Source organism: Ooceraea biroi, chromosome 14 (assembly GCF_003672135.1).
Source record: "Ooceraea biroi isolate clonal line C1 chromosome 14, Obir_v5.4, whole genome shotgun sequence".
NCBI classification, from domain to species: Eukaryota; Metazoa; Arthropoda; class Insecta; order Hymenoptera; family Formicidae; genus Ooceraea; species Ooceraea biroi.
This window is the reverse complement of record NC_039519.1, coordinates 6,893,152-6,913,566: the sequence shown is the minus strand read 5'-3', so window position 1 is coordinate 6,913,566 and position 20,415 is coordinate 6,893,152. Positions and strand designations below refer to the sequence as shown.

General features: G+C 37.0%; 6 protein-coding genes across 11 annotated transcripts; 3 read left to right on the top strand and 3 right to left on the bottom strand.

The window, feature by feature from the left end:
- Positions 1–121: 121 nt before the first annotated feature.
- On the bottom strand, positions 122–3,161 carry LOC105283269 (ubiquitin carboxyl-terminal hydrolase 46). 4 transcript variants are annotated; one of them, XM_011345888.3, is made up of 8 exons: positions 2,758–2,943; positions 2,232–2,312; positions 1,930–2,146; positions 1,761–1,841; positions 1,399–1,694; positions 1,175–1,312; positions 842–985; positions 122–726 (listed from the first exon to the last, which is right to left on the bottom strand). In XM_011345888.3, exons 1-8 carry the CDS (start codon positions 2,812–2,814, stop codon positions 619–621), a joined length of 1,122 nt encoding a protein of 373 aa, XP_011344190.1. In that variant the 5' UTR covers positions 2,815–2,943; the 3' UTR covers positions 122–618. The 4 variants fall into 4 exon arrangements, with proteins under 4 accessions (XP_011344190.1, XP_011344193.1, XP_011344192.1 ...); XM_011345891.3 differs by lacking the exon at positions 2,758–2,943 and adding an exon at positions 2,950–3,161 and having other exon boundaries at positions 619–726; XM_011345890.3 differs by having other exon boundaries at positions 619–726; positions 1,399–1,691.
- Positions 3,153–5,501, top strand: LOC105283275 (lipoyl synthase, mitochondrial). The gene is made up of 7 exons (XM_011345902.3): positions 3,153–3,284; positions 3,532–3,577; positions 3,724–4,029; positions 4,176–4,332; positions 4,409–4,466; positions 4,570–4,725; positions 4,804–5,501. Exons 1-7 carry the CDS (start codon positions 3,199–3,201, stop codon positions 5,198–5,200), a joined length of 1,206 nt encoding a protein of 401 aa, XP_011344204.2. The 5' UTR covers positions 3,153–3,198; the 3' UTR covers positions 5,201–5,501.
- On the bottom strand, positions 5,379–7,197 carry LOC105283274 (proteasome subunit alpha type-1). The gene is made up of 5 exons (XM_011345901.1): positions 7,083–7,197; positions 6,502–6,752; positions 6,214–6,373; positions 5,922–6,131; positions 5,379–5,715 (listed from the first exon to the last, which is right to left on the bottom strand). Exons 1-5 carry the CDS (start codon positions 7,083–7,085, stop codon positions 5,503–5,505), a joined length of 837 nt encoding a protein of 278 aa, XP_011344203.1. The 5' UTR covers positions 7,086–7,197; the 3' UTR covers positions 5,379–5,502.
- Positions 7,198–7,559: 362 nt separating this feature from the next.
- On the top strand, positions 7,560–9,491 carry LOC105283273 (exosome complex component RRP43). Its single transcript, XM_011345900.3, has 7 exons — positions 7,560–7,755; positions 8,005–8,041; positions 8,125–8,262; positions 8,373–8,667; positions 8,742–8,862; positions 8,957–9,063; positions 9,184–9,491. Exons 1-7 carry the CDS (start codon positions 7,739–7,741, stop codon positions 9,315–9,317), a joined length of 849 nt encoding a protein of 282 aa, XP_011344202.1. The 5' UTR covers positions 7,560–7,738; the 3' UTR covers positions 9,318–9,491.
- A 119-nt stretch (positions 9,492–9,610) lies between these two features.
- Positions 9,611–14,610, bottom strand: LOC105283271 (caltractin). 2 transcript variants are annotated; one of them, XM_026974885.1, is made up of 5 exons: positions 14,340–14,610; positions 12,275–12,451; positions 11,904–12,076; positions 11,290–11,713; positions 9,611–10,347 (listed from the first exon to the last, which is right to left on the bottom strand). In XM_026974885.1, exons 1-5 carry the CDS (start codon positions 14,580–14,582, stop codon positions 9,838–9,840), a joined length of 1,527 nt encoding a protein of 508 aa, XP_026830686.1. In that variant the 5' UTR covers positions 14,583–14,610; the 3' UTR covers positions 9,611–9,837. The 2 variants fall into 2 exon arrangements, with proteins under 2 accessions (XP_026830686.1, XP_011344201.1); XM_011345899.3 differs by lacking the exons at positions 11,290–11,713; positions 11,904–12,076; positions 12,275–12,451; positions 14,340–14,610 and adding an exon at positions 10,438–10,814.
- On the top strand, positions 14,546–20,102 carry LOC105283270. Of its 2 annotated transcripts, none has more exons than XM_026974875.1 (6): positions 14,546–14,753; positions 16,011–16,165; positions 16,323–16,548; positions 16,716–17,779; positions 17,898–18,187; positions 18,318–20,102. In XM_026974875.1, exons 1-6 carry the CDS (start codon positions 14,684–14,686, stop codon positions 18,388–18,390), a joined length of 1,878 nt encoding a protein of 625 aa, XP_026830676.1. In that variant the 5' UTR covers positions 14,546–14,683; the 3' UTR covers positions 18,391–20,102. The 2 variants fall into 2 exon arrangements, with proteins under 2 accessions (XP_026830676.1, XP_019888505.2); XM_020032946.2 differs by having other exon boundaries at positions 16,701–17,779.
- Positions 20,103–20,415: the final 313 nt, after the last annotated feature.

Genomic DNA, 20,415 nt, shown 5'->3' with positions numbered 1-20,415 from the left:
AATGTAAAATACGTCTAGATGTAAAATATTGATACTTTGATTAGGAGCTAATTGATTTGTTTTTATTCCAAGCTATATAGATATATTATTATTATTACATACAATGCAACGGGAATGCACATTTTCATAACAATATTTTTATTTTCAGTCATATTTTCTTTACATTTGTATAGAATCTGATAGTGCTTCCAACGTTTCTTCTCTCTATATCAATGGACACGTAAATTATTGTAATAACGTAAATAACCGAGTTCACTCTCCTCTTCGGAGATAGACTAGCTTTCAAACATAAATATAAATATAAACATTACATATAAATTGCTTTCAAAATTTTTCATGATTATGAAACAATCGGTGGTTTCTATAAAACGAATAGTTTTATACAATATTTTATAAAATATAATTTTGAAGAGATTTAGATTAAATTATGAAACTACAATGCTTCTTTTCACGTATTTCTAAGAGACAAAACATGATCAAACATTATTATTATTTTCATAAATAACCTGACATACTATAAGAACATTCAGAAATTTACATGCGCACTTTTTAAAAAACTGCTTCAAATGAAATTAGCATGTAGAAGTATTCAACTTCAATCGCTATTCATATTAAATTTTAACTACAATCTCGCGATTGATAGAACAGAATATAACCAGTTTCAGAGCTCTTTTGAATATCTGACGTAAGTCCATAAAAATCTTCTATAGTTGATGCATCAATTTTCTGAAAATAAAAAAAAAACAATATTCTAAGAGAGAATGTTACAATATTTTTTTACAATTTTAGTAATATTTATATCGCATATTATATAGCCGCGCACTAAGGTAAGCGTACTTACATCGACCATGTCATCGTCAAAGAGCAACCAGAATCCATGACTTTTAACTATAGAAATGTAATGCCCTCGATTAGGCCCACTTCCACAATGTATCACAACTGCCACCAAATCATACAAACGATCTGGGTTTACAGCATCATCACTCTACAAGTCAAACAATTGCATGCATTGTCACTAAATATTTATTTTTTCTAGAGAAAGATTTGCTGGTTACAAATAAATAAAATATTTTTAAATGCTATTCGATATATATTAGTAGTGCAGCATTTATATAATTTATTAAGATCAAGTTTTAGCATATTTTGTATCGAAAACATGGAAAAAAGTACTCACAGTATTGAAAAGCCTGAGTTCCAATGGGAAAACTACCCTGTGAGAAACTTTTATATGACGATTATACTGTTCTACGTATTTAAATCTCTTTAGATGCAATGCCAGGATCATAGGTAGTTTCTTGACTCTCATTCGTTTCTGTAATTCACAACAACATTGCAATCAACAACGATTTACGAGATTTGCTGAAAATGTGATGCATAATTGCCGCCTGTCATTAATACCTGAGCTTCTTGATAACTACTGCAATGATCGCATTTAAATTTGTTGTCGCTACACAGGGTTTCAGTATTGGAGAAGCATCTGAGGCAGTGCGTGATCGAAGTGTTCTGGTCTACGTCAACTTGTAGATCAAAAAAGTCCTCGTCTTTGCTAGAAACAGTCTCACAGTTAAGGCAGCGTGTTTCCGAGGTCAGTATTCCTTGGAATATCTCGTGAACCCATGTGGGCTCCGGTGGCGAGCCAACAGCATCCCCTGCCCCACACTTTCCTCCGGCCGGCTTGCTTTGAGTTCTCTCTGCTGAAATACGAGATCGTGAACGTCAATGAAATGCGAACGCTGTCGAAAAGTCAAGTGAGTACTTACCCAGGATAATTTCATTTATGTGATTTATTAGAAAGTTCAAAAACTCATGCGCATCCTGTTGCATATAATTATCAAATTCCTCTGAAAAAGATTAACTTGGCGTAATAAAGATTGAAACGGCTTTTAGGAAATAATTGCAAAATGCGCAAATCCATCTTCGAAAACGTACCTTTCTCTTTCCTCAGTCTGGCAATAAACTTTTTTGGTGCTATGGAACCTACTTTTTTCTTTTGAGTTGCGATACTATAAAATAAGTCTGCTAGGCATGTTAATAGTGTCTCTTTAGTTCGTTTGTTTCTAGCTTTGTATTCTAAGACTTTCTCTCTAAATGGTCGACAAAAATATAAAGCTTGCAGTACTGAGTTACTATAACAGGTGTTACCAAACTGCGAGAAAACATTTTTCATTATACATCAAGCAACATTAAGGAGTAAACGTTTTAAATTGCTTTAGGCAAACTGTTACACTTACATTGACTAAACCAAAATAATGTTCATTAGGTGGAAACTGATCAGAGCCAATATCTCTTTCTAATTGTGATATGTTTGCACCCTAGAATCACAGATTCCAAAAATTATGTATTACAGAAGAGAGATTACTTGATATTTATATACCAATGTTATTACAAGATAATTAAATAAATCAATTAAATTGTTATGTTAACCACAAAACGCAAAAAATAAATATAAAAGAAAATATAATAAAATAACCTATTTTATAGAAAATAAATATGAAAAAGCAAAAACATAGAGAGATCTAACTTTGTGAAAGAAAAATATCATTATCAGTCTAATATTACACAGGAATTATGTTCATTGCAACGTCTCAGTCTGAGTAACATAAATCGAAATACATATATCACGATTATAGATAACAAAGATTCATGTACAAACAAGTAAGCTATTAAGCCGATGGAATAGATTAATTCCTCGATGCATTTATTTAGATTTTTATGCCAGTGACGCACGAAGTAATATATAATCTTTTAATACGTTACTATTATCCGTAAAAAAAGCGCGACAGTCACGGTGGCAAAAGAGTACAGCGCACACATCGGACAGGATCACCCACTTAGGGCTGTTGACACGCGAATGACTGATCGTTCGATACGCATCTGCGATTTTCACGTAGAAGATTGTTCTCCGGAATCTGCTTTTCCCAGAGAGAGATATTAGTAACGGACACTCACCATTTTATGACTCGGTAAATCGAGAGTGACACTGACAAGCACTTAGCACAGACTTTAGCAGCGACATAAACTCCATCGTATCGTGACGGATACTGATTTATCGGCTACAACATTTCTACCGGATAAATCAACGCCGTGCTGCAACAGCGCTTCCTGGGTCGTTCGGCGTGGCAATCGTGGCGTTGCGTACACACGAACAATTTCGACGATTTTTTATCAAAAGTTGATGCTGCAAAGATCAACTTTCCTATGACCCGTGCGCATTCACTCTCACGGCGAATTAGGTGGAACGAACTGAAGAGCTCCGTTGCATCTCCTATTCACGTTTTCCGCAAGTAATCAAAACGCATCATCCTATTTTTTAGCCGATGTTTCGTGGAGTGCGCGATGCAACTAGAGTTCACTCAATCTGTCGAATAGTACCGTTCCTGAACGCTCGGCGGCGCTGCTGGCGCTGCTCCGCTTTTCTAAAGGCGATATTCCACGAAATGAGATTAAAAATATGAGCTAGCTGTTCCTGAATTTTATATTTAAAAGTATATTTTTCTAATTTCATGGTACAAATATGTTACGGATATCCAGCGTCGAGAATCTCAGATACCCTGTTAGCTGCAGTTTTCATTTTACGGTAAATGTTAATGTTTTTTATTTAAGAGATGTTTATGTAATAACAAATCTTTCTCCATCAATGTAAATTTTGTAAATTTTGTTATTTGTGACAGCATAGTATCATTGTAAAGCTCCCTCAGAGCTTACAAAAATGTTTCGTTACAGTGCTTGCGGACTTCAACGGAGAATGATAAAACATTTTCTGAAAAACTAGCAAATGGTCCACGATTCGAAGACTTTCTGAAAGATAAAAAATATGATGGAAAGTTAAAATTGGAAAAAGGGGAGTCGGGCCGACTGAGGTTACCACCATGGCTAAAAACGGAGATACCTATAGGCAAGAGTTATAGTAATTTAAAAGCTCAGTTAAGACAATTACGTCTAAGCACAGTCTGCGAGGAAGCCAGATGCCCAAACATTGGGGAATGTTGGGGCGGAGGTAGTCATGGCACAGCAACCGCTACTATCATGGTTCGTCCAATTTAATGATTCGATTAATTTGTGTATTATATTATTTATAGAATTCATCATTATTAGAAATATATAATATTTGTAATGTTAATAAAAAAGATTAAATTCTATAAAGAATATAAAAAAATAAATTACCGCTTTTCTAGCTAATGGGAGATACGTGCACACGCGGCTGTCGTTTCTGTTCTGTTAAGACTGCACGTGTACCACCGCCGTTGGACGCAGAAGAGCCAGTTAACACTGCTAGCGCAATAACAGACTGGGGCTTGGACTATGTTGTTCTAACATCAGTGGATCGCGATGGTTAGTAATCATTTTTATGAAGTATGCAATTACGCTGTGCTATTATAATTCACCAAATGCATCGCGATTATCTTAGATCTGAAAGATGGTGGGGCTAGTCACATCGCATCCACTGTTAAGGAACTCAAAAAGAGGTATCTTATCCACATTTGAAGAGTGCTTTGTCTTTCATTTTCTAACAATAAATTTAGCTCACAATCTTTATTGTTATTAAATATGCTTGATCACTCACCGTAGGAGTAATATTCTGGTGGAGTGTCTAGTACCAGATTTTAGGGGGAACGAGGACTGCGTTGCCACGATCGTAAATTCCAATCTGGACGTGTACGCACATAATATCGAAACTGTGGAGAGACTAACTCCCTTCGTTCGAGATAGACGTGCTCAGTACAGGTATATTATAATTTTGTATATATTTGTTAAAATGACTTCATATGCTTTTAACTAATCTTTTACGGTTTTATTATACAGGCAATCACTGGCAGTGTTGAAAGCAGCTAAGAAGCTCAATCCGAAGTTAATCACGAAATCGTCGATAATGTTAGGCCTGGGTGAGACCGACGAGGAAGTCGAGCAGACTATGCGGGACTTGAGGGACGTTGGTGTGGACGCTCTGACATTGGGACAGTACATGCAGCCCACCAAGAGACACTTGAAAGTCATCGAATACGTAACGCCTGAGAAATTTAAAGCGTGGGAAAACCTGGGAAATGAATTAGGTTTCCTGTACACTGCTAGCGGTCCGTTAGTGCGATCATCGTACAAAGCTGGCGAATATTTCTTGACAAATATATTAAAGCAACGGAAGAAGAGTCAGCGGATCGACGACCAGTCGTCTCTTGAAACGCGAACCAAAGATATTGTGTAAATAACTAGAGTTTAGTCGAATGGAATATAATAGAATTACAATTAATTGCAATGGGAAATTATTATACGCATGTGCGTAATAATTTGAAAAACTGGATTTGTGAAGAAGTTTTGTATCGCAAGTTGCTTGCGAGAGATGATAAATAGGCAGACTATAAATTCAAATACTCCTTCTTATCCGACTATAAATGTTGCGTGGTTTTATTTGCCGTTGTTAGAAAACTGACATATTTTAATAATGAAATGCAGCTTTAATGCAGTTTTATACGTAATTTGTATGCAATAAAGTTTACGTTATACTATTTAATCTGTCTCCATGGCAATGGCGACTTGAGGATCCTGCGGACCTTCGTCGGCAGGAGGATCCTGTGGAGGCCTGCTGTCGTCCTGCACGGCCGGCTCCGAAGGCCTTCCGCGTTTATCATCGCCCTCGATTTGAGTCAAGTAAGTCGCCGTTTCGGTTTCATCGAGAATGGTGAAATCGTGATCCTTCCCTACTACTGCGATTGATACATTCTGAAAAACATATTTGTAAGTTATATATTTGTTTATTTAATAATTTATATATATTCAATGCATTTTCTGATCCAATATTTCTTTCTTTAATAAAGATATAAAATTCAACACTAATAAAGTTAAAATTGCTCATTCTAAAAATTTTATCATTATTATAAATAATGCAATATGTCAAAGGAATTAATGCGCGATTACACCGAATTTACCTTTACTGACAGATCGACTTCATTGGGTAAGGTGTCACGTAGTGCTCTGAGGCCATGCTTCACCAGGTCGTTTAGATCAGATGATAAAAATTCATTCAAATGTTTCTCCAGATATGTCCGTGCGCTCTGAGACCGAGATCCTATAGCCATCGCTTTACAATCGAAATAATTTGCCGAGGGACACGTCTGATATATATGTGGCCCTTGATCCTGTAATAATTATCAGTAGAGGACCATAGTCCACCATATAATTATTGTGTGATCGTTAGTATAATGTAGGATAAATTCTCACATCATATCCTGCCACGAGTAAACCGACGCCGTACGGGCGTCTATCGTATCTCTGCGTGCATGTCTGCATTTTGTTTCCCAGAGATGAGATCAAGCGGCTCACGGGTAACGTGTCATCGTGAGCATACTTGTAGTTCAGGCATTCGGTCCGCATGTAACGGCTATGAATAATAATTCGCTTTACAAAATAACAATGGATAAAGAAAACTTTAGGCTAATATTATAAATGCAATAGTTGCTTTTTTATTCTTTATATAAAATAAAAGGAATCAATAAGTAAATAATGTACCTCAATATTCTTGCATCCGCAGTTAAACCTGAGATACTGATTCCCATGTGCTTGTCTATTGGTATGATCTTCTTTTGATGGGCCGACAACTCCGATGACGCTCTCTTGAGCGCAATAAGAACGGCGTGTGTTTTATTTTTGAGACCTACAGTAGCTGATCCTAGCTTCACTGCTTCCATGGCGTATTCTACTTGATGCAGACGTCCTTGCGGACTCCATACTGTCACGTCACTGTCATACTGGTTGCGGAACTAAAAAGCACGGTATTTACTTTTTGCTTTTATAGGAGCAATTTTCACTCCAATATCTACTCTTTCGATATTAAGTAACTTATGAGGACGAATAGCATTAAAAAATAGCATTAAGATGCACATATATTTTTGTTTTTCAATTTTAAGGAAACTAATATAACAACAATATTATTCTTCATTTTTATAAATTATTGCTTATTGTATTTATACACATTCGCAAAAGTCATGATTTTGACATAACCATGCATCTTCTTTTTTTGTAATAAAATTGGATAAAAAAATAATGTAAAATGTAAAATATAGCGTACCGATAATTAAGTAAATACGTACCATTTTTAATAGCAACCTCTCCTGTCTACAAGTTAAACGGCAAAAATAATATGAGCGATATTACTTGCAAGAATACACGGCTTTCACAAACTAACTGTCATGCAATGAAGTACACGTAGATACGTCATGTCACTCTCTTGCCTAAATTTACTAGACCAATGAAATTGTGAATTTCTTGGTGATTTACTAGTGACTTATATGTAATAAATATGTACATAAAAGTACTTATAGTAGCAAACAAAATGGCGCTCAACACGTGATTTACCTGGCCAATCAGACGATATTCCCTCAATGTCGCTTCTCTTACACTACAAAGATGTATTTTAGATAGAGTCCCTTAATTGATAAACCTCAATTCCGCCATTTTCGATCCCACTAGAAACTAGACCAATCAGGTGCGAATTCACGATGTCCATACTCTTTTCTTACTTGAGGTTCTCTAAACTACTCAATAAAAATGCACTTAGTTATCAAACTACCTCAACAGATAGCGCGACAGTAAAATATCACATTCTTTATTCAATTTTCTATTCTTCAAAATAATATAGTTTTATTAAATATAGTTTTATTAAAATCCAGCATGTGGCACATGGTTGATAAACAAGTGTTCATTCAAATTAAAGAAACGAAAGTGGACAAAATATAATATAAATTAAATGGATGTACAGTATAAGTGCGTATTTTATTTTTTAAATAAATTTATAACATTATACAAAAGTATGCAATAACAAACTTTTGTCATTTTCTGTGAAAATGGGTAAAAAACTTTATTTACCATTGCTTGCTAAATCAAATAAAGAAGTATTTTTGGATTTGACACATACAAATTAAGTTGTAAAATTTTTAGGCAAGATATAATTTTCTTTTTATTTCAACTAAGTGAGTCACAATCTATAAACAAGCTATTTAAATATATTTGCAGAACAATCCATCCTGTAAAGTATTTACAGGATCATCTTGTAAGTATCTTGTATATGTATATATGCCTGAATAAAAATTAATATTATTCAAAAATGTTCTATGAAAAATCTGGCTTTTACAGGAGCAAAGCATTCGGCCAGATGGTAGAAAGTTCTTGTCATTTCGGCCAGTAAGCGTGAACGTCTCGTCAATTGTTCAGGCAGATAGTTCAGCGATTTTCAAATTGGGCAACACTACTGCAGTTTGTGGTATTAAAGCTGTAAATATACCTTGATATTACATATTTATTTTACCTATACATTACTTAACTCAAAAGATTGATTATCAATTTTACAAAATAATGATGAAGTTAAAATCATCATATTTTAGGAATTGGCGACACCAAAAGTGGACACTCCAGATCATGGTTATGTAGTGCCAAATGTGGAATTGTCTCCTCTGTGTTCCTCAAGGTTCCGTCCAGGCCCGCCTGGTGAACAGGCACAAGTCCTTTCCAAGTGCATAGACGTCATATTGAACAATTCAGCCGCGCTTGACTTGAAGGATCTCTGCATTTGCAAAAGCAAATTAGTATGGGTCTTGTATTGCGATATTTTGTGTCTAAATTACAACGGCTCAGTTCTAGACGTTTGTACCGGAGCAATAATGGCAGCTTTTAAAACGTGTAAGTGTAAAAATTAAAACTTTAAAAATTAATTGTACTTTAAAAATTAATTTAAAAATTAATCTGCCTTACAGTGGCCCTGCCTGAAGTGAACTATAATAAGGAAACGGGAGTGATTGTTGTGCATCCAAAAAAGAAAATTCCATTTACCGTAAGAACGCTTCCAGTTTCTGTTTCGTTTGCGATATTTGACAGGTAAGATTTTATATAAGATTGGCTTATATATGTATATAGATAAAGAAATATCTTTATGTGGTTTTTTTCCTTTTTAACATGTTTACGTCAACAGGCAACTACTGATAACTGATCCTACGGATGACGAAGAGGATTTAGCTTCAGGAAAATTCTCTATTGCGATAGACGACGAAGATAACTTTTGTTACGTGCATAAACCTGGTGTGTATTTTTTATTTATACACAGCATAGACTGTGAATTATATTTCTATACTTTTTGTACAATGTAATGATTACCGAATTATGCATCGCATGTAATAACAATTGTAAATTTAATAATAGGTGGAATCCCAATTTCCGCGAATTTATTTTCCAAAGGATTGGAAATGGCAAGAACAAGAGCAAAATCAGTTAGATCAGTAATTAACGCTGCTATTTCGACGCTTGCAGTGCACGATATGGAAACAGATACGTAAATATTTTTCATAAATAAAATAATATCCATTTTATATATCATGATTTACATTATACATCCATTTTTTACATTATAATATCTGTACCATATTCACATACACGTTACATATTTGTGTAAAAAGTATATGTATAAAGAAAACTGCAAGTGAGACAATATAAAAGAGGGAAATTAACTGTTATATAAAGCTATCTTTTGTTATATTTTATTAGAAATGAGAAATAAAATTAACTTCACATGAAGAAAGAGGAAAAATAAAATTTTAGAGAAATGTGGAAGAATAAAATAAAAGGTAAATATGTTTACAATAAAGATACTATTTATTTTCATGTCATCAATGGTGCGTGCACACATATACACATACATATTATTAAACATATTAATGTGGAGATATGAATTAATGAAAAAATATTTTTGACAAGTATAACAAAATGGTATAATGTTGCATAATAACTTATCAGTCTTTCGTTTAAACACACACAAATACAACATACTTGTCCAAACATTTATACTTTGACATTAACTTAATATAAACAGGCTTTCTTCATAATCCTTAGAAATTCTTCCTGTGATATCTCTCCATCGCCATCTTTATCCGCTTCATCGATCATCTCTTGTATTTCCTCATCGGTCAAATTTTCTCCCAATTCAACTGCCACTCTTTTTAAATTTTTGAAGGATATCCTTCCAGTGTCATCGTCATCGAACAGACGAAAGGCTCTTATTACATCCTCCTTTGAATCCTTTTCTGACATCTTTACCATCATTAAATGTAAGAATTCTTCATAGGACAACTTGCCAAGACCGTCTGGATCGACGTCTGCTATTAGCTTCCTCAATTCTTCCTTCGTTGGCTCGAAGCCCAGGGCTCTGAAGGCAACTTTCAGCTCCTTGGTAGCAATTTTTCCAGTACCATCCGGATCAAATAGATCGAAAGCTTCTTTTATGTCAGCTTTCTGCTCCTCCGTCAATTCGAATTTTAATATATTCTTCTTCCTCACGGCACCACTAGGTTGCTTCTTAGATGTGGACGCCTATGGGGAAAAAAATCGTTACAAAAGTTTCTACAACGAGCGATGCACGACTTCTCGAAGTATGCATCAATCAATTACGAAATCAATTACCATGTTCGATCCGCGGTGTCTATGCTGACTTTCTAAATCAATAATTGTCTTCTGCCTATAACAATTCGGCCATTTATCTAGGGTACTATTAAATATCGACTCGACGCGAAATTGCCTCGTTATTTTCGACACGCGTTCGTGAACATTGCTCTCTCATCGTATATCGAGAGGATAGTTTGATCGATAAGTAACGTAGCTATCATCGCTCTTGAAATTGAAAGCGCCCGTTACACGCAACGAACAGACGGTTCAATGAAAAGGTACTCGATAGACGTGCGAACGAGATGACGCGAAAGGATGCACTGGAATCGGAATCGTGCTAGGTTAACTTTAGCGGAGCATGTTCTTATCGTTACGTTTCCTTTTCCAAATGAGAAAATTTATATTATTTGTTATATTTTATACATTTTATTATTGTTTCCTTTACTCGATATAATAATTTTATACTTGGTAGAATTTATTACATTCTTCTTCAAAATCATCATTGATAAAGTAAATTCCTGCTTTAAATTATAATGGCTAACGCCCTCTCCAATATTATTGTTAGAATTGGGAACTAATCAATCATTCTTCTTTGTCTTCTATCAATTTATTTAATTAATTTAATAATTTGTTTAATTTTTCTATTATTGTTTACTCTTCCTCTATCTTCACTCTATACCCCTCGTTTTCTTTATCTTCTCTTTCGTCGATTTTATTTATTTCTTCATCTTTTATTTCTCTTTCATTTAGTGGACTATTTTCTCGTTTTATCCAATTTTTTGCTTCTTGTGCCGTCTCATTTGCCACTTCCTGCCGTTCCGTTTGCTTCGAATTAGGTTTGCTATCCGTTTGATCATCATCATCATCTGCTTCCATCATTTTCATCCGTCTCTTCTCGCGGTATTCTTCTAGAGCCTCTTTACGCGTCTCAGCCACTTCCATAAGTACTTCAGCTATCCAACAAGCTACTATGTCAGCTAACAGGCGCAACTGCTGCGTTGCTCGATCATCGCTTCGAGTATCTGTGTATCCATCGAGAGACGTTAGACGTTTCAGTATTACTTGCGCGATTTCACGAACGTCTTTCTTCTGCGATTGACATTGGTATCCCAGAATACTCCTGACAAAGCATTCCGCTATTAAATACTGGCACATCGTCGCATCCTTCTCCAACGTGCTTGTTGCTTCCGTCCCATCCAGTTTTGCAATCTTTCTTTCCCATTTTTTCACGGATACTGGAGCTCGTGTTGCTTTCTGCGATCTGCGTTTTTCACGAAGTACTTGCGCAGCCTCTCTATAACAAATTAACAAACAAATTTGTCAGAAAAGTAACTGTAGAGAAAAAATATGTGATAAAAGCTTCATGTAAAACTATCTAAAATTTAACGAGTTGAAATTTTAAAGAGTAAATTAGGATAAAATATTAATTAGGATAAAATATTAGGTTACAAATTAGGATAGAAAGAATAGGTTGATGCTCTTACTCCGGTGTTAAGCAGGATTCCGCCTCGATAATTTTGATGAGATTATCCACGAACACCGGTGACAATGTCGATGCTCTCTCCTGCAATGTCATCAACACGCGTTGTCTCGTTGGCCGCGCCAATTCCTTGATGCGGGCTGATCCGGATTTTGGAGCGGTTTGCGATACATCGCGCTGTGTATATTTGCAAAATAAGCAATTCATTATAAAATAAATGGTATTATTTATATAACGAGATTAGGAATTTAATAGTGCAATAATTACCGTGCAAAGAAGCGATATAGTAAGGAAGGTCAGTAACGAGCGTATTGCTTTGAGTTTATTATAGAATTATTTATTTATGTAGAATTTTGAAATATTAAATTATATTACTTTCACGATTTTTGATGCCAACGCTTTCGAGCGAGGTTTTTCCTGAAGTTTTGCCTTTGTCGATTTTGAATAATCCTCTAAAACGTCGTCTTGCTCACCTCTGGCGATTTCTGCTTCCACATTGCCCTCTTTTGTGTTCGAAGACGCAGCGTTATTTGTTGCCATGATGGTATTTGTCTAAATTATAAAATGTCCCATATGTAAGCAAGACATATTTCATCGGTAATAATCACATTTTGTGAGCGGTTATATTATCGTTATCATACTTGGTTAGTTGCTAAAACTTGTATTTGATATCCATTTTGTGTGCTTGATAACCAATGATTTAAAAATATGTTATGCAAGTTTATGCATAAAACTGATACATTTTAATTAATTAGTTGTATGATGTCTGAGAAATATTTGTGGACAATTTTAAGAGAACAAAAAAATCTCTATCGATAAGTGATTAACTTCCGTTAGTTTCCAAAAATAATTATACATACAAGGTGCTCAAAATAAAAGAAGAGATTTCTCTACTTATCGATAATCGATCATTCAAACGCGGGTAATACTTAAGGAGACGGGCTTCCTCACCGATTTCCTTCTAACTTTGCAATATCGTTTATTTTGATGAGAAAATACGATTGCGAGAAAGAAAATCGTCGCTCTCAACTAGAAAGAAAGTTATCACCTACTGAAAAATGACAGTTTCGGGGTTAGGAAATCTGTCATACCGGCGGTCTACGGGCGTAGCGCATACTGACCGAGCATGCGCGGTAACGTTAAAGTGCGCGGAATTAGAAATGTTGCGTGATTGTCGCTATCCAATAGGTTTTGAATTCATGTGAAGCGAGGTCCCACGCAAAGCAAAGTTCTACATTATAACTTCCACGCAGTACTTTTGGTCGCCTGAAAGGTTTGTTATATTTTTTATGTGGAAGAGCACTAAGTGACGGGCGAAGCCCGTCTCCTCGTGCTCTTCCACCCAAGCATATACTTTCCCAGTATAAAAAATTAATAATATTAAAGTAAGAAAGTTTATACTGGGAAAGTATATGCTTGGGTGGAGGAGCACGAGGAGACGGGCTTCGCCCGTCACCTAGTACTCTTCCACATAAAAAATATAACAAAACTTTGAGGCGACCAAAAGTACTGCGTGGAAGTTACAATGTAGAACCTTGCTTTGCGTGGAACCTCGCTTCACATGAATTGAAGACCTATTTGGAATCGTACTAATTGTACTTCCAATGCAAATTAGTACGATTCCAAATAGGCCTTCAATTCATGTGAAGCGAGGTCCCACGCAAAGCAAAGTTCTACATTATAACTTCCACGCAGTACTTTTGGTCGCCTGAAAGTGTTGTTACATTTTTTATGTGGAAGAGTACTAAGTGACGGGCGAAGCCCGTCTCCTCGTGCTCTTCCACCCAAGCATATACTTTCCCAGTATAAAAAATTAATAATATTAAAGTAAGAAAGTTTATACTGGGAAAGTATATGCTTGGGTGGAGGAGCACGAGGAGACGGGCTTCGCCCGTCACCTAGTACTCTTCCACATAAAAAATATAACAAAACTTTGAGGTGACCAAAAGTACTGCGTGGAAGTTACAATGTAGAACCTTGCTTTGCGTGGAACCTCGCTTCACATGAATTAACAGATAACAGATTAGGGTAGATTAGTAGCAAATAATTTTTAGTACGATAAATTAAATGATTTGTTAATAACTTACTTATTGGATAGCGACAATCACGCAACATTTCTAATTCCACGCACTTTAACGTCACCGCGCATGCTCGGTCAGTATGCGCTACGCCCGTAGACCGCCGCCGGTATGACAGTTTTCCTAACCCCGAAACTGTCATTTTTCAGTAGGTGATAACTTTCTTTCTAGTTGAGAGCGACGATTTTCTTTCTCGCAATCGTATTTTCTCGTTAAAATAAACGATATTGCAAAGTTAGAAGGAAATCGGTGAGGAAGCCCGTCTCCTTAAGTATTACCCAAACGCGTGACCGACGCGGCCAATTCGATAGATCTCGCGATGTTTTTCCAACTCGCTCGTAGATGGCAGATCAGTCGCCAACCTCGCTCGTGGAGACGGCCCGTCCGTTTATTAATCGATCATTCCGGGAGTCGGTGTGAGTCGGTCGTGTTTGCCGCGGGTTTGTCGTGCACGGGCAACCTCGAAGGGTGATCCAAGGTGGAGCGGGGTAATGAATGCGCCTCTCGCGGAGATGTAGTTGACAGTGAGCGAGCGCGTAACGGCGTGAACGTGTCCGTTCCCACGGCTGGCAGCGCGATGTGATCGCCGACGCTCGTCGCGGCATTGACGGTTCACTGACGCCGATTAACAGGCCCGTCGGGGAAGGGATCGCCGCCGTCAGGGCACCGAGACAGGCCAGAATTATGAGGAGATAACAGAGGCAGAATGAGATACAGCAGCAGCGGTAATCTGTTCGGTTATGCGGTCCTCACGTTCACCCTCACCCGCCTCAAGGGTGAGTTCATTTGCACGATTGTTGTATTGAGAGACACGAGCGCGATTACACGTACGTCAGTGCTTCGTTCTATTTTGCCTTTTATTTATAATGCCATCGATTGTCGGAGCGCGTATTGTGTCCGCATGCAAAGTCGAACGCTTAAGGGCCATCGGAAAAATAGGGCAAGTTCTATATGCTATGTAAAAGTGCATACGCGCGCGCAAGCTGCGCGTATAACTCGCCAAGTGCATAATATGTGCGCGTGCTACGTGCGTATATAATCGCGTCGTTAATTATCATGGATCATTTCTATATTCTTGTAGAATAAATTGAATTTATATGCAATGTTTACATGTGTGAAATTTTTAGTCGGGTATAACATTTCGGATCTTTTCACAAGTGATGCGAATGAAAATACATACATGTATACGTACACACACACGTACAGAAAGAGAGAGGATGGCAAGATTTATCAGCTAAATGCTTCAATGCTAGCTATTCATTTTAGTCCATTAATTTTAATCGTTCTGATCTGGAATTTTATAGGTCCCAGAAGTCTTTAAATCTGTGTCAAGACTGACCTCCAATCTTTTCCTATGGGAGGTAAAACGGAGAATAATTTTAAAACTTTAAAACTATTAATCGAATTGTTAAAGTAACCGTTTCATACCTCTCATATAATTTCTTCCCGTAACACCAAAAGAAAAAATTCAATGTGCTAATAATTTGAAGATAAAATTTTTAAATAGCAATATTTATTTTTAGCTATCTTATTCTAACACTTTCTTACACAGCATATTCTGGAATCGATTTTTCCAAAAAAATTAGATAGAGCTCTATTTAAAAAAAGTACTGTTGCATTTTTCAAATGCATCGCTTTGCATTCACAAAAATTATTTATGACAAAGTAATACTGATAACAATTTCACTGCCTCTTCTCCACTTTCTTATTTTGAATGGAACAACAAATATGAATCGTTATAGTTCCATGAATCATTGTGTGTGTGTGTATATATCTATATATTTCCTTTTTTTATTTAATTATTTTAACTTGACCCATAATTAACAAATCTATAATTAAAAAGCAAACTAGAAAAAATCTAAACATTTAATTAGTACATATGAAGTCGGAACAAGAAATTCAGTATAAAATTTATATTCATAAGTATATTCATAAAAAAAGCGATTATCTATTATGGACAACTGGTTTTTTCATCTTATGACTCATCTGTCTTTTTTCTCATCTTAGTAACTAGTATGTATTAATATTTATAGTACACGCGGAAGGCAGAGTTGCTTGTAAAGATCAACATGGACGTTCTTATGAAAGCGGTTACCACTATATTCCTGGACCTGAACCGTGTACCTTCTGCATTTGTGATAATGGTAATCCAACACTGTGTAAAGCGTTCATTTGCAAATTTATCGAGGTATGTAATTGAGGTATCATGATTTAATTATCCAAGTTTCGCACCAATATTCGGAATATTGCCAATTCATGTATCTAGACTCGCCTGAAATTAAAATGATCAATACAATTTGTGCCGCGTGAAGAATTATATAGAATCTATATCTTTTATGCAACAGGAGAATTGCAAATCCTTCCGTCGAGGTGATACCTGTTGCGAATTTATTTGTCTGGACAACACATTGTTATCTAACGACAAAACTGACGGAGGGGGAAGCAACGTAATAGATGGAAGCGCAAATTATGATATAGGTTTACGATCGGTTGCCAGTTTTGTGACAGCAATATTTTCACTAAGTCTGTTGTTTTTCTTGATACATCGTTTGCGCCAACGTAAAATACAAGGTAACGATGTTTCCACCGAATGCAGACTGTAACTTGTCTGTTGAACAGAAATTTCTATCACTTTTCCAAAGCAGATGCAGTAGTACTTTATAAACTTTAATAACTATTAATTATGCTATATAAATATTAAATATTTTGCTATAAAAATCTAGTATGTGGTGTACCAGTTTGTGTGGCAGGCCGGGAAAGCAGACAACTTGGAGAGGACCAAAGAAGTTTAGGTAATATGGGATACTTGGACAGAAGCGGATTGCCCCATGGGGTTCCCATGGATGACATACCTTGCGGGACGGGCTACTCGCTGTGGAAGCCACCTGGCAGCAATTATTTCCCGCGTGGAGAGGCTCCACCTCCTTATGAGGAGGCGATAGCCGCCGCAAGGGCGGAACAGGCGTTGTTATCGATGAATCCGCATACGCTGTTGTCAATGAACTTCTCGGATAATTACATGCCGAACGCTAACAATCACACGGGCGTGGCGATTGTCACTGACGCGACGCAAAGCGAATTAACCGTGAACATGCAAGCATCATCCAATGATAGTCACATAAGCACACCCTTGATGTCTTCATCGAGCAGGCCGCTCTCTAGTCCCAGCATGTACACTGCTAATTATCGACCAATGAGCCAAAGCAGCGCGACGTCCACCATCGATCTGAACACGAGCACCTCGACCACGAGTTTCACCATGGGAACAAACACGTATGAGAATCTGCCCATCATCCCATCGGTCGGCATGGCGAATCATCTCAATGATAGCCAACAACATTCTGGCGTGGCCAGTACCGTCACGCAGCCACTGCTACCGATATCGCATTCGACTATCCCCAAAAGTTATCGCCAACACGCGGCAATGTTTCCGCGTCAGGGCGACAACGGCGGCGGCGGCGGCGCGTTCACAATATCGGCGACTCTGTCGAACTCGGACGTGTCTTCCCATCGCACGATCCCAAGAACGCTGACCACCCACGTCACCAGCAGAGCGAAGGACGTCCTGACCGATTGCTCGACGAAGGACTACCTGCGATTGTCACCGAGCAACGTCGCGGCGCCGCAGGGTCTACCGCACTCCGTACAACTATCCGCAACTGCCCCGAGTAATTATAGAAATATCAAAGACTCGGACACGTTTTATACAGATGCTCCCGTAGCGTCAGCGTCCGGTCTAGTGCAACCCGAAACGTATACGATCGACACGGTGGCCATGTGCGAGAAGACGTACGATTTTAAGGTACGTAGGACGATGGTTAATTTATATAAAATTAAATTAAATTAAATTATTAAAATTCTTATTACAATTATGTCACCGGAAACGCGGGAGTATTTTTAATTTTTTTTCACCCTTGCAGCCTTCGTTGAGCGTAGCTAACGAGATCAACGAAAGCGGTAGCTTCGAATCGTGCAACTACAGCATGCAAGCGTTACCGACTCTACACGACGATGCGGACGATTATCGGAGCGAGTGCGAGAACTGCAAGAGCGCGACGGGCTCTCGCTATTACTTGGATAACGAGGACGAGCTGGTTACGTCTCTTCACGAAACGATGACGTTACAGAGAAGACCGGACGAAACAAGTGCCACACCACAGTATTATAGAACTTCACTTACACTGCCGACGAGTACACGCCAACGTACGAGGTAATACGTCTTATCGATATAATATAGTATCTTATACTTCTTGTTATATTATATATGGGAAGATCGATCGTTGAATTATATTGATGGATGGATATTCCCGGGTGAGGTTTTGAAGTGCCTTTGCCTTTAGGATTGCCGGAGCTCGGGAGAATTGGTTCAACACGATGCCAGAAAGTTCTAGCGGATCTTCCGACGAAAACTAAGTATTACGAGAAAGAATAGAAGAACAATGTTAAATGAGCAAATAAGATTATTATACACACACACGCACACACGTACACATACATAGTACCTATATATGTTATACAGTATAAAGTTATAAGTATTCAAGCCACCTATACAGAGTGTCCCAGAATTATTGCGCTCTTCCTCTTGGATAAGACTGTTGATTGAACCGGTTGGATTGAATTGATCGATTATCGATACACAGTGCATCAATCATTTTTCCGTTACCTCAAGGTCCGGAGCCAAAAAATATTTAGACTTGTATCATATTTGTATCATATTTGATGACGGGGAGGAGAGAGAACTCTCCCGAACTGTCGCAAGTTTTGCCATTTGCATTTGATGGCACGGTGGCAAGTCTTAAGTCTTCCAAAATTTTCAGCTTCTCTATTCTTCATGTAATATTCGAGAGAAACTGTCAGTTCTTGGGACATCCTCTATAGCGACCGCCGTAATTATCATCGTCACCGTCATCCTCATCGTTACCGTCATCGTCACCTTATTATAAATCTTAATCTTAATCATCGTTGTCGTTATTAAATAACGAGAACTCGTGAAACTTCGACCGTGCGTCTTTCTACCTCCGAGTACTGAGGGATTTCACAGTGAAATCGCACGAGTTTCTACATCGCGTAATATTATTAATAACCATCATTACCATTGTCATTGTCAACGTCGCATCACACTGTTGTTACCATGACAGTACCTTTTACGAATTTTAATTTACTCTTAACGAAGAAGAAAAAAAATTAATAAAATTCTGTTTTACATCCAAAGGAAATTATACAAATTTTAATAATAGAACTTTATTGTAAAAAGTAGAATTAAACCATATCTGTACATGTATATGATATACTAGGATAGCCGTAAAGAATGTAACAAGTCGTGAAACTCTTTCTTTCATGAAATGTCTACGGATGTGAGATTTTTGTTAATATATTCCTTAATTGTATATATGAGTTGGGTTTTACACGAGACAGCGCTGTGATATTATTGAAGGCCCACAGCCTGGGTGAATCTCCGTGACTGAGAGTGAGGCCTGACGATGGGAAAATAATTCAAGAACGTTGATATTCATCGCCAATCATTTTCACGCGAATAACGGGAATAACGAGTAAATAATAATTTTGCTAAATTTTTGGTAGAGGAAGCTTAATGTCACGTTCATCAAATGAATCGGTGATCCTTATGCTTTGCTACTGTGTAGATACGTGTAAAAAAACGAAAAACGGAATTCGGCTGCGCTTTGTAACATCGGAAAAATCGCTTGTAAGATTGGACGAAAAGACGAAAAGTGCCGAAAAGTGCTGACACAAGGCGGAGGAATAAAAGTGAAATTATGACGAAGAGATATTTTAATTGTAAATTATCTGTATAATTCGAGCGGGGGAAAGAGAAAGATAAATACGAGTTCGAGCTGCGTTTTGTTTCGAATTTACGTTACGGCATCTTTAGGGTCGGTAAGGAACGGTGCGAAAGAAAGCTTTTATTTTAGTATTAGAGTATTTACGTGTCGTTCTCTGTCTTGGGATCATTCACACAATGTTGACCGAACCATAGTTCTTTGTGACTGTAACACGGAACTCTTTTGAGCTTCTTGAACAAAAAACTCTTGTGACTTCTTCTTATTCATGATACTGTGAAATACACAAATGGTTAGCAAATAAATCTTCTCTTCTGATTGCCAATGTACCTGTACACTTCTTATTCTTTGCATCATTATTTTCAATATTTTAAAATTATGTTCGAAATATTTCGCGATTTATTTAAACCTCCAAAAATTTATTTAAAGCTCCAAACTCGATAAATCAGTTTCATCTTTGTTACATATCGATATTTTAATATTGTTTACATTATTGAAAACTACAACGGAAGTATTGCTTAATTAATTATTATTATTAATTTATTATTATTTATTATTACTTCAATTCGATTTAGCTGTTAAAAAGGCTGCAATGCGATTGGTTCCCTGTTTCGACTATTTCGATATTTCGAGAATCGCC

Excerpts from the sequence above, each read along its gene's own strand:
- LOC105283269 (XM_011345888.3), bottom strand. The coding sequence starts at position 2,814 with ATGTGTGCGCTGTACTCTTTTGCCACCGTGACTGTCGCGCTTTTTTTA. Across the intron at positions 1,695-1,760 it reads CATAAATGAAATTATCCTGG|CAGAGAGAACTCAAAGCAAG; the intron begins GTAAGTACTCAC and ends CTCGTATTTCAG. Across the intron at positions 1,313-1,398 it reads GTAGTTATCAAGAAGCTCAG|AAACGAATGAGAGTCAAGAA; the intron begins GTATTAATGACA and ends TGTGAATTACAG.
- LOC105283275 (XM_011345902.3), top strand. The coding sequence starts at position 3,199 with ATGACCCGTGCGCATTCACTCTCACGGCGAATTAGGTGGAACGAACTG. Across the intron at positions 3,285-3,531 it reads CCTATTCACGTTTTCCGCAA|CGTCGAGAATCTCAGATACC; the intron begins GTAATCAAAACG and ends ACGGATATCCAG. Across the intron at positions 4,726-4,803 it reads GATAGACGTGCTCAGTACAG|GCAATCACTGGCAGTGTTGA; the intron begins GTATATTATAAT and ends TTTATTATACAG.
- LOC105283274 (XM_011345901.1), bottom strand. Across the intron at positions 6,374-6,501 it reads GCGGATGCAAGAATATTGAG|CCGTTACATGCGGACCGAAT; the intron begins GTACATTATTTA and ends TATTATTCATAG. Across the intron at positions 5,716-5,921 it reads AAGTCGATCTGTCAGTAAAG|AATGTATCAATCGCAGTAGT; the intron begins GTAAATTCGGTG and ends TATGTTTTTCAG.
- LOC105283273 (XM_011345900.3), top strand. Across the intron at positions 8,042-8,124 it reads AGTATTTACAGGATCATCTT|GAGCAAAGCATTCGGCCAGA; the intron begins GTAAGTATCTTG and ends TGGCTTTTACAG. Across the intron at positions 8,263-8,372 it reads CAGTTTGTGGTATTAAAGCT|GAATTGGCGACACCAAAAGT; the intron begins GTAAATATACCT and ends ATCATATTTTAG.
- LOC105283271 (XM_026974885.1), bottom strand. The coding sequence starts at position 14,582 with ATGCCGCGACGAGCGTCGGCGATCACATCGCGCTGCCAGCCGTGGGAA. Across the intron at positions 11,714-11,903 it reads GAATCCTGCTTAACACCGGA|AGAGGCTGCGCAAGTACTTC; the intron begins GTAAGAGCATCA and ends AATTTGTTATAG. Across the intron at positions 10,348-11,289 it reads GACGGATGAAAATGATGGAA|GCGTCCACATCTAAGAAGCA; the intron begins GCAGATGATGAT and ends TTTTCCCCATAG.
- LOC105283270 (XM_020032946.2), top strand. The coding sequence starts at position 14,684 with ATGAGATACAGCAGCAGCGGTAATCTGTTCGGTTATGCGGTCCTCACG. Across the intron at positions 16,549-16,700 it reads GCGCCAACGTAAAATACAAG|TATGTGGTGTACCAGTTTGT; the intron begins GTAACGATGTTT and ends ATAAAAATCTAG. Across the intron at positions 18,188-18,317 it reads AGTACACGCCAACGTACGAG|GATTGCCGGAGCTCGGGAGA; the intron begins GTAATACGTCTT and ends CTTTGCCTTTAG.